Below are 16,770 nucleotides of genomic sequence, written 5' to 3'. Positions count from 1 at the left end.
CTACTCTGCCCTGTCCTTCAGTTCTGGTTGCCTGACTCTGTCTTGATGTGTGTAAGGTGTAAGGGTTCCAGTTTGTTTTGCCCCAGTGCTGTGTTAACCCTTTCCTCACCTCTCCACTGTTCCTCTCCTTATTCTCTTGTTACATATTGTGTTGTGCTGCGTGTCTGTTTTCCAGCACATCCCATCCAGTTTGTGTTGTCTGCAGCTGCACCTTGGTTTCTGTAGCTATCTGTCGGCTAGGCCTTCGTGTTAGAGAGCCAGGAGTTGTCGGGGCCAAGGCTAGCTTGGGAACAGCTGACCACCACCCACAGGCAGGGCCTAGCCAGCCGCCGTAGCGTCAGAGAAAGTCTCTCTCGCACAGATCGAGAATTCTCTCTGGTATCACTCCACTCCCAAGCCTTAGCATTGTGGCTTCTCCCAGTCACCAAGGTGAACCAATCAGTACACTTGGCTGCAGTGGAGCGCTGCTGAAATGGCAATGGACCTGACACTGACATACCTTTGACAGGAGATCAGTGTATGAGAACCAATCCACCATTGGCACTTGCCAACTCTAATTTTTTGGGTGTAAGGGGGACTAGTTAAAGGATTGTTGTTAATCAAAAAAATATGATATTCCCTGAAAATAGGCATTAACTGATCATTTGGAACAAAAAAATAATATAAGACCCTGTCATATTTTCAGAGAAACAAGGTAGAAAGATTTCATGGTGTTTTGGATTGTCACCAAATATATATTTGACTTGCAGTTACCCGCGACTTCGCCTGTGGGTTGGCGGTGGCGCTGAACCGCTTTATATGTACACAATTGCTGGCGCTTCTGACTGGTGGTGCGCACACGTGTAAACCCCTGCTCACCACTGCCTCCCAGTGGCGTTCGATTGGCACCACGGTCTCTGTACTTACGTATACTTCCCAACTTTGGAAGAGCCGAAAAAGGGACAAAATATGCGCCACGTGAAACTTAACGCCGCCCACTTTTATGTTGATTCCGCCCATTGTCATGCTTTTTTTTTATTTGCCCCTACACAGTATAATCATGCTATAGTCACCTGTAACTTATATTCCCTCCTCCATCTCTCCCCCAGTTTATGCAACCCCTTCATCTGCCCCCAGCTTCAGGATCCCCCCCCCACATCTGCCCCAGTGTAGTTGTACTCACATTCCCCCACCGCTCTCTCTGCTCACTCACTGCACATACCGTAGTTGTCGAGCAGATGCTTGGGAGGTATGCGTCGTAGCTGCGTGTGGCATACATGAGGCAGAGTGGGGGGCCGGCGCCAGGTTGCTATGCCAGCCGGAAGCCTTGCGCTGGCTCCCCGGGCCTGTCAGTCTTTTGATTCTATTGCAGCCTATGGCAGGTAGACTGCAATTGAAGCGCCAGTGTTATGCACTGCATAATTCCGGCGCCTCTATTGCAGGCTATGCAGCGTAGGCTGCAATAGAAGGGCAAGACTGACAGGCCAGGGAGCCAGCGCAAGGCTTCTGGCTGTCATAGCAACCTGACGCCGGCGTGGAGCGGGGGGACATGGCTGCGCCGACGGATGAGCTGCGTTCAGGGGGAATGTGGTTGATCCCTGGGGTCACTGACCTGGGGCAACCCCCCCCCAACCATCGCCATGTATCTGCACTGACCAGTTATGCGGTATGTCGGGTGCAGCAGCCGCCGGCATGTGCGCTCCTTTTTAGCCGTCCGCAAAGTGAGAGTGTGTAGGCGGCCTGGGATAGCTGCGGCGCCGGGACCATGTGGGCTGCCGCCATCTTCCTCACTGTTTCCCTGCGCAATCGGCACGTCCACATTCAGCCCCCAACGTATGGTGCTTCAGCTCTGGCTCCATAGTCCGCCCACACCCTGCCATGCACCAATAGGAGGTGCGTGGACAGACCAGCTCTGGCGGAATGCCAGCTGCTACAGCCGAGCCGGAGGATTCTTTGGAGGATCACGGTGGCCATTTGGGGTGAGTGACCCACATTTAAAGTAGCCTATTACCCCTTCCTGGGCAGTGTGTGTGTGTGTGTGTGTGTGTGTGTGTGTGTGTGTGTGTGTGAAACTTCTACAAAATCCATTCAGCCGTTTGGCTGTGATTGAAGAACAAACATCCAAACACACAAACTTTCACCTTTATAATATTAATAGGATTAAGATTCGTCAATGCGTATTGTTAATTCATAATTTTTTTTAGATTAAATTTTATTAATTAGAGATGGGTTATCCAATTCATCATTAGCCGGGTTCAACCTAAATATTCTAAATTCTAGAGATTCTCATCTTTAAAATGAATCTAAAATTATATTCATAGCCCAAACGAGTCCTGAGATACAGCACTATAAAGCATCCCCCCCTCCTGTCTCGTGAACTGTAAGGAAGGGGATGGGGGAGGAGGTCTCCTGCAGTGTGCATACAGACAGAGAAGCAATTTGATCTTTATACACAACCTGTATGTGACCGCAGGAGGGGGGGGGCTTTAGTCCCTATTTCCCCCCTCCTGTCAGAGAGCATACTATACTTTCGCACTCTCATTGTCTAATGTAATTCCCCCCTGAGCTTTACTAGTGGGGTATTCTTATGTTATACCCCCTGAATATAACCAGGAAGGTTTTTGGTGCTGTGACCCAGACATTTACCATTGTCCAGGTCGCAGCACCAAAAAAAAAAAGTTGCACCAAACACTTACACAACATATACACAAAGTCATGAATAAAGTTTACATTTCACCCAATCCCTGTCCTGTCTATACCTGAGCTTTCTACAGTAAAATACGTCTCTAATGATGTCCGTTACACACTAAAATAATAGTAATAAAGATTATCACTAGAGATAAAGGTATAGATTGCTAAAATTTTTATAGGGGGATGGAAAATAATATTTTTATGTAAAGTCCTACTTAATTTGCATGCACAAAATGGGATGGCGCATTTCTGCGACTTTGGTGTTTGGGGGGGGGGGGGGGGGGTTGGTTGATTTTTTTAATGTTGCCATTTAGGTTTGATTTATCCATCTCAAAAGTGTGAAAACTGACTACTGGAGGTGCAAAATCTCTAGAGACCCTTGGCAGTGAAAGGGTTAAATAGTGTGCAGTAAAATACTTGGAAAAAACATGGCAGGGGACAGGCAAAAGGAGGAGTAAACACTTGTACAGCACAATCAATACATGGAACAGTAATCATGGGCAGGGACAATACATGGCTTTCATAGCCCACTGGGTCAATGTTTCGAGAGTCCAAGGCCACAGCCTAGCAATGCAGCAAAGGCCGGTGCTTTCTAGTACTGACATAGGTGCAGGACACAGGTGGGACCCATTCACCTCTTCCAGTTTCTTTACACTTGACCATTTACCACACGAACTTCACAAGGGCAAACCATTCCTTACACTCCCCTCCCTCATTTCATGGTTGTAAGCTGAAGCGCACATTGGGTGGCAGCGTCACATATGCTGAAGCAGCAGTATACAGTGATTATTGCATGCAAAAAACCACAGACACAATGGATAATGGTGAGAAGAAGAACAATTTCTACCTTATGATCACGTTTGGAAAATAGTCCAGCTTTTTCATTTGGTGTGCCATAAGTTTTCCTTGAAATTCTTTACATTGTCTCTCTATCCACTTGATTTGGCATGTGCTTCACTACAGGGATGATCTAGGTTTTTTTTTTTCTGCCTTCCAAGTGTTGTTCTCAGTTTCATAGAATCCTTTACATTTCAGAAGATATGGTGTATTCTTTGCTTTTTGGGGGAGGCAAAGCCTAAAGTTACGCTTGTCTCCAGACAAGCAGTATAAATAACATGGCCATGAAGCTGTCACATAAGTTTTAGCTCATAACTCTTGGATAAAACCTGAAAAAGTTTCATTCCATAGATAACAGTTTTTAGTAAAGGAGGGGACGAACTCTGGTGAGTGCCTAAGAGAGGAATGTAAGATGAAGACAGGTACAAGCTGCCCCCTTCACAACTCTATATCCAAATATGAACAAAGCACATCCGAAAATCGGATCATTTCTACCAAAACTACCAGACTGATATCCCCTGTAAAGCCATCGGACCACCCACTGAAGACGGCCACCAGAAGTCTGCATTATCTATCCCACTTACCCATGTGAATGCAGGGACCAGACACCTCACCCACAGTAATGGACAATGTATTATTTCCTATATTCTACTACTCCCATGAGACAGAAGTCTTCCTGCAGACATTCACAATTTCCAAATTCACTTCCCCTTTTTGTACTTCATGTGTTACTCACATTGTCACATGGCAGAATATTTTATAACTGTAACGTGAATATTTAGACCATTTTCACACTAGCGTCGCCTCTCCGTTGTTCCAGTCTGTCAGGGGACCCGAACAATAGAGAGGCAGACCACTGCAAGGTTGACTATAAAGGGGTCTGTTGGGTGTCCATTGTTAAAAAACTGAAACCAGCTGATAAACAGTTCTACTTACAGGACATTTTCCTCTAGTGATTTCTGGCAGATACTGCGACAGAGACTCCAATGGTGACTGTGCCACAGATGTGATTGTAGCCTGAAAGATAAAATCAGCCTATTCATACACAATCCAGTGTTTAATGTCCTATACAATGATACTGAGTGATCTAGAGCCTTGAACTTATACAGGTACAATACAAGTAGTGCAGCCCTGCTTGATTACTCATACAGTACAAGTAGTGCAGCCCTGCTTGATTACTCATACAGTACAAGTAGTGCAGCCCTGCTTGATTACTCATACAGTACAAGTAGTGCAGGCCTGCTTAATAACTCATACAGTACAAGTAGTGCAGGCCTGCTTAATTACTCATACAGTACAAGTAGTGCAGCCCTGCTTAATAACTCATACAGTACAAGTAGTGCAGCCCTGCTTAATAACTCATACAGTACAAGTAGTGCAGGCCTGCTTAATAACTCATACAGTACAAGTAGTGCAGGCCTGCTTAATAACTCATACAGTACAAGTAGTGCAGCCCTGCTTAATAACTCGTACAGTACAAGTAGTGCAGCCCTGCTTAATAACTCATACAGTACAAGTAGTGCAGGCCTGCTTAATAATTCATACAGTACAAGTAGTGCAGCCCTGCTTAATAACTCATACAGTACAAGTAGTGCAGCCCTGCTTAATAACTCATACAGTACAAGTAGTGCAGCCCTGCTTAATAACTCATACAGTACAAGTAGTGCAGCCCTGCTTAATTACTTATACAGTACAAGTAGTGCAGCCCTGCTTGATTACTCATACAGTACAAGTAGTGCAGCCCTGCTTAATAACTCATACAGTACAAGTAGTGCAGCCCTGCTTGATTACTCATACAGTACAAGTAGTGCAGCCCTGCTTAATAACTCATACAGTACAAGTAGTGCAGCCCTGCTTAATAACTCATACAGTACAAGTAGTGCAGCCCTGCTTAATAACTCATACAGTACAAGTAGTGCAGCCCTGCTTGATTACTCATACAGTACAAGTAGTGCAGCCCTGCTTGATTACTCATACAGTACAAGTAGTGCAGCCCTGCTTAATTACTTATACAGTACAAGTAGTGCATCCCTGCTTGATTACTCATACAGTACAAGTATTGCAGCCCTGCTTAATAACTCATACAGTACAAGTAGTGCAGCCCTGCTTGATTACTCATATAGTACAAGTAGTGCAGCCCTGCTTAATAACTCATACAGTACAAGTAGTGCAGCCCTGCTTAATAACTCATACAGTACAAGTAGTGCAGCCCTGCTTGATTACTCATACAGTACAAGTAGTGCAGCCCTGCTTGATTACTCATACAGTACAAGTAGTGCAGCCCTGCTTAATAACTCATACAGTACAAGTAGTGCAGCCCTGCTTAATAACTCATACAGTACAAGTAGTGCAGCCCTGCTTGATTACTCATACAGTACAAGTAGTGCAGCCCTGCTTAATAACTCATACAGTACAAGTAGTGCAGCCCTGCTTAATTACTTATACAGTACAAGTAGTGCAGCCCTGCTTAATTACTTATACAGTACAAGTAGTGCAGCCCTGCTTGATTACTCATACAGTACAAGTAGTGCAGCCCTGCTTAATAACTCATACAGTACAAGTAGTGCAGGCCTGCTTAATAACTCATACAGTACAAGTAGTGCAGCCCTGCTTAATAACTCATACAGTACAAGTAGTGCAGCCCTGCTTAATAACTCATACAGTACAAGTAGTGCAGCCCTGCTTAATAACTCATACAGTACAAGTAGTGCAGGCCTGCTTAATAACTCATACAGTACAAGTAGTGCAGCCCTGCTTAATAACTCATACAGTACAAGTAGTGCAGCCCTGCTTAATAACTCATACAGTACAAGTAGTGCAGCCCTGCTTAATAACTCGTACAGTACAAGTAGTGCAGCCCTGCTTAATAACTCATACAGTACAAGTAGTGCAGCCCTGCTTGATTACTCATACAGTACAAGTAGTGCAGCCCTGCTTAATAACTCGTACAGTACAAGTAGTGCAGCCCTGCTTGATTACTCATACGGTACAAGTAGTGCAGCCCTGCTTAATAACTCGTACAGTACAAGTAGTGCAGCCCTGCTTAATAACTCATACAGTACAAGTAGTGCAGCCCTGCTTGATTACTCATACAGTACAAGTAGTGCAGCCCTGCTTGATTACTCATACAGTACAAGTAGTGCAGCCCTGCTTAATAACTCATACAGTACAAGTAGTGCAGCCCTGCTTGATTACTCATACAGTACAAGTAGTGCAGCCCTGCTTGATTACTCATACAGTACAAGTAGTGCAGCCCTGCTTGATTACTCATACAGTACAAGTAGTGCAGCCCTGCTTAATAACTCATACAGTACAAGTAGTGCAGCCCTGCTTGATTACTCATACAGTACAAGTAGTGCAGCCCTGCTTGATTACTCATACAGTACAAGTAGTGCAGCCCTGCTTAATAACTCATACAGTACAAGTAGTGCAGCCCTGCTTGATTACTCATACAGTACAAGTAGTGCAGCCCTGCTTGATTACTCATACAGTACAAGTAGTGCAGCCCTGCTTGATTACTCATACAGTACAAGTAGTGCAGCCCTGCTTAATAACTCATACAGTACAAGTAGTGCAGCCCTGCTTAATAACTCATACAGTACAAGTAGTGCAGCCCTGCTTGATTACTCATACAGTACAAGTAGTGCAGCCCTGCTTAATAACTCATACAGTACAAGTAGTGCAGCCCTGCTTAATAACTCATACAGTACAAGTAGTGCAGCCCTGCTTAATAACTCATACAGTACAAGTAGTGCAGCCCTGCTTAATAACTCATACAGTACAAGTAGTGCAGCCCTGCTTGATTACTCATACAGTACAAGTAGTGCAGCCCTGCTTGATTACTCATACAGTACAAGTAGTGCAGCCCTGCTTAATAACTCATACAGTACAAGTAGTGCAGCCCTGCTTGATTACTCATACAGTACAAGTAGTGCAGCCCTGCTTGATTACTCATACAGTACAAGTAGTGCAGCCCTGCTTGATTACTCATACAGTACAAGTAGTGCAGCCCTGCTTAATAACTCATACAGTACAAGTAGTGCAGCCCTGCTTAATAACTCATACAGTACAAGTAGTGCAGCCCTGCTTGATTACTCATACAGTACAAGTAGTGCAGCCCTGCTTAATAACTCATACAGTACAAGTAGTGCAGCCCTGCTTAATAACTCATACAGTACAAGTAGTGCAGCCCTGCTTAATAACTCATACAGTACAAGTAGTGCAGCCCTGCTTGATTACTCATACAGTACAAGTAGTGCAGCCCTGCTTGATTACTCATACAGTACAAGTAGTGCAGCCCTGCTTAATAACTCATACAGTACAAGTAGTGCAGCCCTGCTTGATTACTCATACAGTACAAGTAGTGCAGCCCTGCTTGATTACTCATACAGTACAAGTAGTGCAGCCCTGCTTAATAACTCATACAGTACAAGTAGTGCAGCCCTGCTTGATTACTCATACAGTACAAGTAGTGCGGTCGCTTCAGGTCGCCTCATGGGAGGTGCGGCACTGTCCACAAGGGATATATTCATCGAGGTGGTAGCTCTGCCACTGCCATTGTAGCCACATAATCACCAGCAGGAGCCCAGTTGATGCGCATGGTCGTGTTCCTGCCACAACTACTAAGGGTGGATGACTCTGATCCCTGGCAGGTTAACCCCTTAATGGTGCGGGAGGTTGCCATGGCAGCTGAAGTACTAAACTGAAGTCCTTTGGCCGTGTACAGAAGTCTACTTGGCCTAGGCAGAGGCTGGGCCTAATAGACTAACACTGACATATAATGTTCTGCAATACAGAAATATTCCAGGATATTTTGCAATCTGATTGCAGTTTCAAGTCACCTAAATGGACTAAAAAAATATTAAAAAGTTTAATAAAATGTTTAAAAAAAATAATATATAAATAAGCCTCTAACCTGTAGTAATACGCTGTAGGGCTATGTTCATATCTGGGTCGGCGTCTCCATTGGCTGTGTCCATCAATAAGAGCCTGATGGAAAGGGCTGCAAGTTTGACTTTTTCATTTAGTGGTTTCAATTTAAAAGGGTGACCCGACAGATCCTATTATTGTCAATGGGGTCTGTTGGCCACCGTTGGCGTCCACAATTGCGGATCAAAGTACTAACACATGCATTTAAATGGTCCTATGTTCATGGAGCAGATCGTATACATGTCCGTAAATGTGGCTCTATGGTCAGTGAAAACCATGGATGACACATGGATACCAATTGTCCGTGCTGTTTTTAGTGACCCGGGGACGACTCACGGTTGTGTGCAGGAAGCCTTAAGCCCAACCACAAATGGTTTACACTTGCACACAATTTACATTGTGACCTATTCAAAGTCCTAACATGATTCCCAATGGGATACTGTAGTAGCCATAGTCTTCTCCTCTCAATTTCTAAAACTTGGAGAAAATATGGAGAAAATGAAGTTCATTGTCTTCCCCATCTTACACAACCAACCTTTCTGACCAATATATCAAAGTTAATGGTGCCACATTTACCTCAGTCCAGCAATCCTATTGCCTTGGGGCAACTTTGGATTCTGCCTAGTCCTTCAAGCCTCACATTCAAGCCTACAACATTCCCTGCCTCCTCCAACGCAAAAACATTCATCAAATCTGTTCTTTCTTCACACCCAAAAAATGCTTGTCCACGAACTCATCCTCCCCTGGTTAGACTAATGAAACACCCTTTTCTGTGGCCTCCCAGTAAATACTGTGGCCCCCCCCTGAGGTCCACCCTCAGATCCGCTGCTCACTTAGTCCACCTCTCCTGCCATTTGTATCAGCATCTTCCCTTTGCCAATCCCTTCACTGGCTACTAGAGATGAGCGAGTACTATTCGAAACTCCCGTTTCAAATAGCACGCACCCACAGGAATGAATGGATGCAGCCGGCATGCAGGGGGTTAAGCGGCCAGTCGCCGGCAAAGTCTGCGTGCCGGCGGCTTCCATTCATTCCTATGGGTGCGTGCTATTCGAAACGGCCATTTCGAATAGTACTCGCTCATCTCTACTGGCTACCTATCGCCTAGCAAACAGACATGTCTGTATATTAAATGTATTCACCCATGCCAGCCATTCCCCATGCAATAAATATAATGTCCTTCCATTTTATAACCAGGGAGTAAGCGGTAAACAAGAACAGTATGTACCTTTCCCTTCCTGGTCCTGCTTTGAGTATTTCCATTAAACTGATGTAGGACCTCATTGCTCTATAAATAGGTTACCCATGATCATGAATTGACCATGAGTAGCCCCCAGTGCAGGGACTCCTTCTACTGAATGCAATTAATCCCTTGTGATCCCTCATGATCGTGGGTAACTCCTGAATACAGGGAAACCTTCTTTAGCAGAAGTCCCTGACCTAGAAGGGGTTACTCATGGATGAAAGCCTTTCTAGTGCAGGGACACATTCTGCGAAAGAAGGTTTCCCTGCACTCAAGTGGTTTTTCACAGTTATGACTTGACAGTGGATAAGTTATGACTGTATATAACCCCTTGACTCTGACTAACCCCTGAATGCAGTGTTAGCTGTGGTCAAGTTCTGACATACCTATAGCTTATTTATACATTTGGCAGTACATTACATAAGTGTAAATTTTATACAAGGATTCTTTGAATTATTGAAACAAAGAAAATAGGAAGGGGGTATAAAACATTACCGAAGAAAAGAGTAGAAGGGATAACATCTAAAATGCAACTGAACTGGTCTCGAGATCAGCTCCACTTGCCACTAATCCAACAAGACGGTCACAAATTTTGGGTGCAGACCTGCTGCTGTACTGTCTTGGACAGTGGGGCTCTATTATGAATCAATGGTGATTTGAGCCACCAACTCCATGCTATGGATTGATCTCAAGTTGTCCTTGACCCAGCGATATATTTCAAACCAACAGTGATTTTGAGCTGCCAACTCCATGATCCACCATCCAGGAGGCACCTGATGCTTCTTGTAGTGGGGCGGTGCAATGAGTATAGAGCCAGAGACTGCAGACCGCTCCATGGAAGCAGGTCTAGATTAATTTTTTGCAGATAATTGATATTGCTTGAGTGGGTATTATATTACATAAAGTCCGTTGGTGGTGGCCGCCCATATGAAACCTTTGTACTGAGCCCGCCAATGTGTTGAAACAACCTTACGTTGGGTTCACACCAGCGTCTGAACTCCGTTTTCAGGTTTCCATCTCCGTATTCTGCTAATAACATCACTGCTTGGTTCACAATTTCACAAACTGTGGGAATTTTGATCATATTCTGAAATATCTCTAAAAAGAACAGAAGTATGGACTGCGAATAGATAGGAGAAAGCGATCTTACACAGTTAATATTTTATTTTCCAGAAATACTGTCCGTAATCTCCTGCGTATAAAATGCTTTTAGGATGCAGTGACATAGTCTGTCTAAAGCTTTTCCTTCAGTTAAGGGGTTTATAGCGTATTTTGGCAGTGATAAGATGATCTTAGTACAGTTCCTGTTTGGTTATCAAACTAAATGCAGCAGAATGTTCCGATGTCTTTAACTCCATAACAGTCATATAAAAAAAAAAGAGTAATCCCCTCCCAAAAATGTCACAGGTACATGGAACATGCATTAAGTACATTTTGGATATTTTAATGGAGATCATTTATAGGGTCTTTACCCTGGTGATAAATAACATGTACATCTTATAATATGTGTCATAGATGTGAACACCAATTACATATAGTAATTACTAAAATATTGTGTAAGGCCTCTTGCTCATAACAGTGAATAACCGACATGTGACTGATGTTTTTGCAACACATGTCAAACATCCATTTTGAGAACACATTGAATTCAATGTGTCCATACACGTTTGTTTTATTGACAGTCCATTTTTCACGGCCATCAAAAAAACTGAACTGCACTATCTTGACTGTAAAACGGACTCAATGCAAGTCTATGAGATCTGGTTTTAATGGACATGAAACGAATTGTCAAACATTTCATGTCCAGCCTTATATGCTATGTGGAGCATATTATATTGTGTCAATTTGCTGCGGATCATATTATACCTTGTGGGGCCACTAAGGGGTATTATACTGTGTTTTGGGCTCTGGGGAGAATATAATACTACTGAGCTTCTCTGAAAATAAGACAGGGTCTTATATTATTAATTTCTCAGAAAAAAGGGCTTATTTGTGGGTTAGGTCTTAATTTTTTCCATAATATAGTTGTGGGTATAGTTATAGCACATTGGGGAGAAAGCCCTACTCAACAAGCAAGAAGCTATTGGTTGGGCCCCCCGAACAAATCCCACTGGTGCCCTAAAAGAGCATTTAAATGACTACAATATGTGTTAAAAAGTTATTCAAAAACTATATATTTCACATTGTGACATTATATAGGATCTTATTTAGTTTTTAATTTTCAGCTTTACACCAAACCTATGGATATATTCAAGACCCCATTTTACTGATCTAAACCCACTGATCCTTTCTATCCTCTACTAGATCACAGATAATAAAGTTTTGACATGACAGTAATACAGGCTACTTGCCTAGGTGAGTGGATTGGCTATTATAATAGTTCTGTAATGATAGCCCGCTTAGTCTGCATGAGATAAACTCCAATATACTTGTATCACTGCAAAGGACATTCATGGTCAGGGGATAATCATACACATTAGGGAGAGTGTGTGCCTACATAGGCGTACGGAGACTTACAAGTCATTCCTGCTCCGCTAGGGATTCTGGGTAAAAAATATGCAAATCTATTCTCCAGGATGCAATTAGGAGAACAGTGCCTCTGTATGCCGCCCTCTAGTGGCAGCCCCCTTAACAACATACATGGGTCCATTAATAAGCCTACTATCATGATGCGGGATTTATTGCCAAATTAGCATTTCTATTCCAAAAGGAACAGATTCCCAGCTATGGACAGCACTGTTTCGGTCTTTTGGACCTCCTCAGCATAGCGCAGGGATACTAATCTGGCAGAGTGAGAGACTATAGACCAGGGTCAGGGGATAATCGTACACATTAGGAAGAGTATGTGCCTACATAGGCGTATGGAGACTTACAAGTCATTTCTGCTCCGCTAGGGATTCTGGGTAAAAAATATGCAAATCTATTCTCCAGGATGTAATTAGGAAAACACTAGAGGGCGGGGTACAGAGGCACTGTTCTCCTAATTACATCCTGGAGAATAGATTTGCATATTTTTTACCAAGGATATTCATGAGAGACTCCATTGTTTCTAAGTCTACCTAAGAACGTATACTATGTATGCAGGAATGGTACAGGGCAGGCACGAATACAGGCAATAGAGAGAAGTTTTATTATCTTACCACAGCAGCAGCGTACAACAGGATTTCCTCCCCATGAAAGTTTATTTATCTAATCTCATTCCTTGCACTTAGTCTTTCTGTGAGCTGATGTCCATCCACCGTAACATTAAGGGCTAAATCATCCTTAAGAACATTTTCAATTTCATCTTCATTCAGATAAACCAATGCCAGCTGTAACCTAAAACTTATTTCTCAGCTAAATCTTCCATTTCCAGCATTTCCAGACAGCTATGGTCCAGACTGGGCAACCAATAAGAGTGCGGAGAAAGCAGCAGATGCTACAGTGAAGAAACATCAGGTGGCATTGGTCTCCATAGACCATTTCATAGTAACTTTGTCACGTGACTCACAACAGTTCATGGAAACTATGGTATGACATTTTCAGGGGCCATGGAATTGATTGGTCCCAAAATTTCAAGTTTGGCCGAACCTGAAATTTTGGGGTTTGCCAACCACAAACCGTTGTTATACTCTGGGGTCTCATCAAATCCCAGTGTATAGTAAGAAGAGGATCAGTGGCTCATGATGGAGCACCAGATGCTAAGGGTAAGTTCACACGATGTAACGTTGAGCGTGATCTGGCACGTATACACGTGTCGGCAGATGACGTGCTCAAAATACTCCCATTGATTTCAATGGGAGTTAGGCGCATATATGCCACCTTATTTCGCGCCCGTGATTTTGCGGCCGCAAAATCACGGGCGCAAAATAATGCGGCTTTATATGCTCCTAACTCCCATTGAAATCAATGGGATCTTTTACGGCGCGCAAATTCTGACATGCCATATACATGCCAGATCACGCTCAACGTTACATGTGATCTTACCCTAAGGGCCCCTTCACACGGCGTAAGCGCTTGGCTCATTCCGAGCTGTACACGCGAGCGCTTCTAAACACTTCCCATTCACTTCAATGGGAGCGCTCGTAAAGCCGGCTTTAAGCTCGCTCCCATTGGAGTGAATGGAAAGTGTTTAGAAGCGCTCGCGTGTACGGCTTGGAATGAGCCAAGCGCTTACGCCGTGTGAAGGGGCCCTAAGACTGTTTATTATTTTTCCGCACTTCCCTGCATAGACCCCATAGTATAATAACAGCAATTCTGATGGGTCTAAAAAGAATCTGACGGACGAACCTTGCAAATATTTGTGAGACAAATCTCATTTGGTTATTTGGTTTGTAAATCTGTAATTTCTATATGTCTGTTTAGACTTCTATTTTGTTTGGACTGTAGTTCTGTGGGGAAAAAAAAAAGAAAGAATGTTCTATTTTTTCTGTTCTTCACACCAAACACACCCAAGCAAGTCAATAGTTGTTATATTATGAATAAGTAAAAATGACTTTTATTACCAAACTTTAGCCCAAGTGACTCGGTGAGTGCACTTGGCTTCCTGAATTCTCTGGAAATAGTAGAGGGGTGACTTCATACAGTATATTGTACACACATGGACAAAATTGTTGGTCCCCCTCGTTTATTGAAAGAAAAACCGACAATGGTCACAGAAATAACCTCAATCTGACAAAAGTAATAATAGCCAAACTACATGTTGACAAGCCACAAAGCTTCTGAGAGAATGTCCTATGGACAGATGAGGCAAAAATCAAACTTTTTGGCAAGGCACATCAGCTCTAGGTTCACTGATGGAAAAATGAAGCATATTTTGAAAATAAAACTGTCCCTACTGTGAAACATGGAGGAGGCTCTGTTATGTTCTGTGGCTGCTTTGCTGCCTCTAGTACAGGGTATCTTGAATCTTTGCAGGGTACAATGAAATCTCAAGGGATTCTAGAGAGAAATGTGCTGCCCAGTGTCAGAAAGCTTGGTCTCAGTCGCGGGTCATGGGTCCTGTAACAGGACCCAAAACACAAAGCTAAAAACACCCAAGAATGGCTAAGAGGAAAACACTGGACTATTCTGAAGTGGCTTCTATGAGCCCTGACCTAAATCCTATTGAGCATCTTTGGTAGTAGCTTAAACATGGCGTCTGGAAAAGGCCCCTTCACACCCGAGACACCTGGAGCAGTTTGCTCATTAGGAGCGGCCAAAACACCTGCTGAGAGGTGCAGAAGTCTCATTGACAGTTACAGGAATCGTCTGATTGTAGCGATTGCCTCAAAAGGTTGTGCAACAAAATATTAAGATAAGGGAACCATCATTTCTGTCCAGGCCTGCTTCATGAGTTTTATCCAAGGGGCTTCATATAATTATGTACATATACGTATACAATACATATACATGTACATTTCATCCAAGGAGCTACCAATATGTATGGTAATAGAAATGAATAATGTATGTGATGTGTAAAGCTCTCTTTTTACAGTTATGATGTGTAATAGAAGTTCAGTAGTGACCAGGCCAGGAAGCCTTCAGTAATAGTAAGGCTGGGTTCACACTTATGTTGATGTCTCTGCATGGAATCAGTTTCTGTGATCCGTCTAAAGATCATAAAAACTGATTTGGAATGGGTCAGTAAAAAACCCATTGATTTCAATGGGTTTTAAAGCAATCCGCAGGTGAGTGTTTGAAGCATTTCCGCCATGTATCCGCTCTTTTGGATCGAGTCAAATGTCAGACTTACAACACTTTTGCTCCGTCCAAAAAAATAATGATACACGATGAACAGCAACAAATACGTTTTTATTTAACATTCATGTCTAAGCAAGGCAGACACAAATGGATTAGACCCCGTTCCCATAAACTAACGCGTCGCTCATTTAGAAATGTAAACACGTGTCAGAGCGCGGCGCTTCAAATCAGATCTCATTGACTTCAATGGGTGCCGACTTACGCGCGCTACACATTGAAATCAATGGGTTATAAAGCCTCCCATTGAGTTCAATGGGTAGCGCACGTAAGCCAGCACCCATTGAAGTTAATGGGATCTGTTTTGAAGCGCCGCGCTCTGACACACGTTTACTTGTCTACATGAGCAGGGCGTTACTCCGTGGGAACAAGGCCTTACCGATAGATAGTACGCTGTTTGTGTCCGTTTTGTAATCCATTTTTTATTCTTCATTCTTCTCTGTGCATGCTTGGAATGAAGAAGGAGAAAAAACGGATTTGTAAAAATGGAAACAAAGGGACAGTTTGACAATTGACAGACACCCACTGACTAATCTATCAAAAAAGATGGACTATGGTATGTTCTGTGTAACCATGTTTTTTTATACAGATTTGCAGCAGGTGGATACTAGGTGCAGATGTGAACGTGGCATAAGCCTTTAATGATAATGATAATAATTCATTATTAGAAATTCATATACATAACTTTGGATTTGGCTCTCATTTCCATCTGTAACGTATTTGACTCTTTGGTGACAGCTTTCTACAAGATTTTTGAGTATATCTCTTTTTCTATTATTTTACCTAAAGCGCTGGAGTTGGTGAAAGTGATGAAAAATCTTCTTTAAGGTTAATGATATGATGGGATTAGAATAGTATACTTCTTGTAATGCATGCAATGTACAGTATTGTTGTATTGTTTGTACTTCTTATACTAATTGTACTGTTATATTATATAATAGGTACAAATCCAGTTCTCACATCATGGCTCAGAAGTTGACTCCAGATGATCTGTTTCAAAGACCAACACGTGATTCAGTGTCGTCTCTCGACTCAGACAAGCTGCCCACAACAGAAACTACTGGAGAGGAATCTTCTGACAGTGAAGGGGAACAAGAGGGCATTTCCCACAAACTCATCCGTAAGGTGTCCACTTCAGGGCAGATTCGAAGTAAGGTAAGAAGATTGATTGTCATCATTTGCCTTTTGCTTCACCCAACATGATTATGATGCCTTCATGTAACCACTAGTCCCGACACCCCCTAACAAATAGGTCAGCAGAACAACCTAGATTGTGGACAATTCATTGTAACAGCCATCCTTCTCCTCACAATCCAATGACGCGCTCCCTCTTAAAGTCTGTCATCTGAGCAAAATGTCTTTGAATGTGTCAT

The 16,770-nt window shown here is 43.0% G+C and overlaps 1 protein-coding gene across 3 annotated transcripts in view; it reads left to right on the top strand.

Annotated features, from left to right (window-relative positions):
* LOC142184476 (diacylglycerol kinase eta-like) overlaps positions 1-16,770 on the top strand; it is a 117,138-nt gene that overhangs the window by 7,993 nt on the left and 92,375 nt on the right. For all 3 annotated transcript variants that reach the window (XM_075259362.1, XM_075259361.1, XM_075259363.1), the window contains exon 2: positions 16,339-16,552. In XM_075259362.1, the coding sequence (XP_075115463.1) occupies positions 16,361-16,552 (192 nt within the window). In that variant the 5' untranslated portion in view covers positions 16,339-16,360. The remainder of the gene's footprint in view (positions 1-16,338; positions 16,553-16,770) is intronic.

The sequence above is a fragment of the Leptodactylus fuscus genome, chromosome 11 (genome assembly GCF_031893055.1).
Source record: "Leptodactylus fuscus isolate aLepFus1 chromosome 11, aLepFus1.hap2, whole genome shotgun sequence".
Taxonomy (NCBI): Eukaryota; Metazoa; Chordata; class Amphibia; order Anura; family Leptodactylidae; genus Leptodactylus; species Leptodactylus fuscus.
This window is presented reverse-complemented; position numbering and strand designations above follow the sequence as displayed.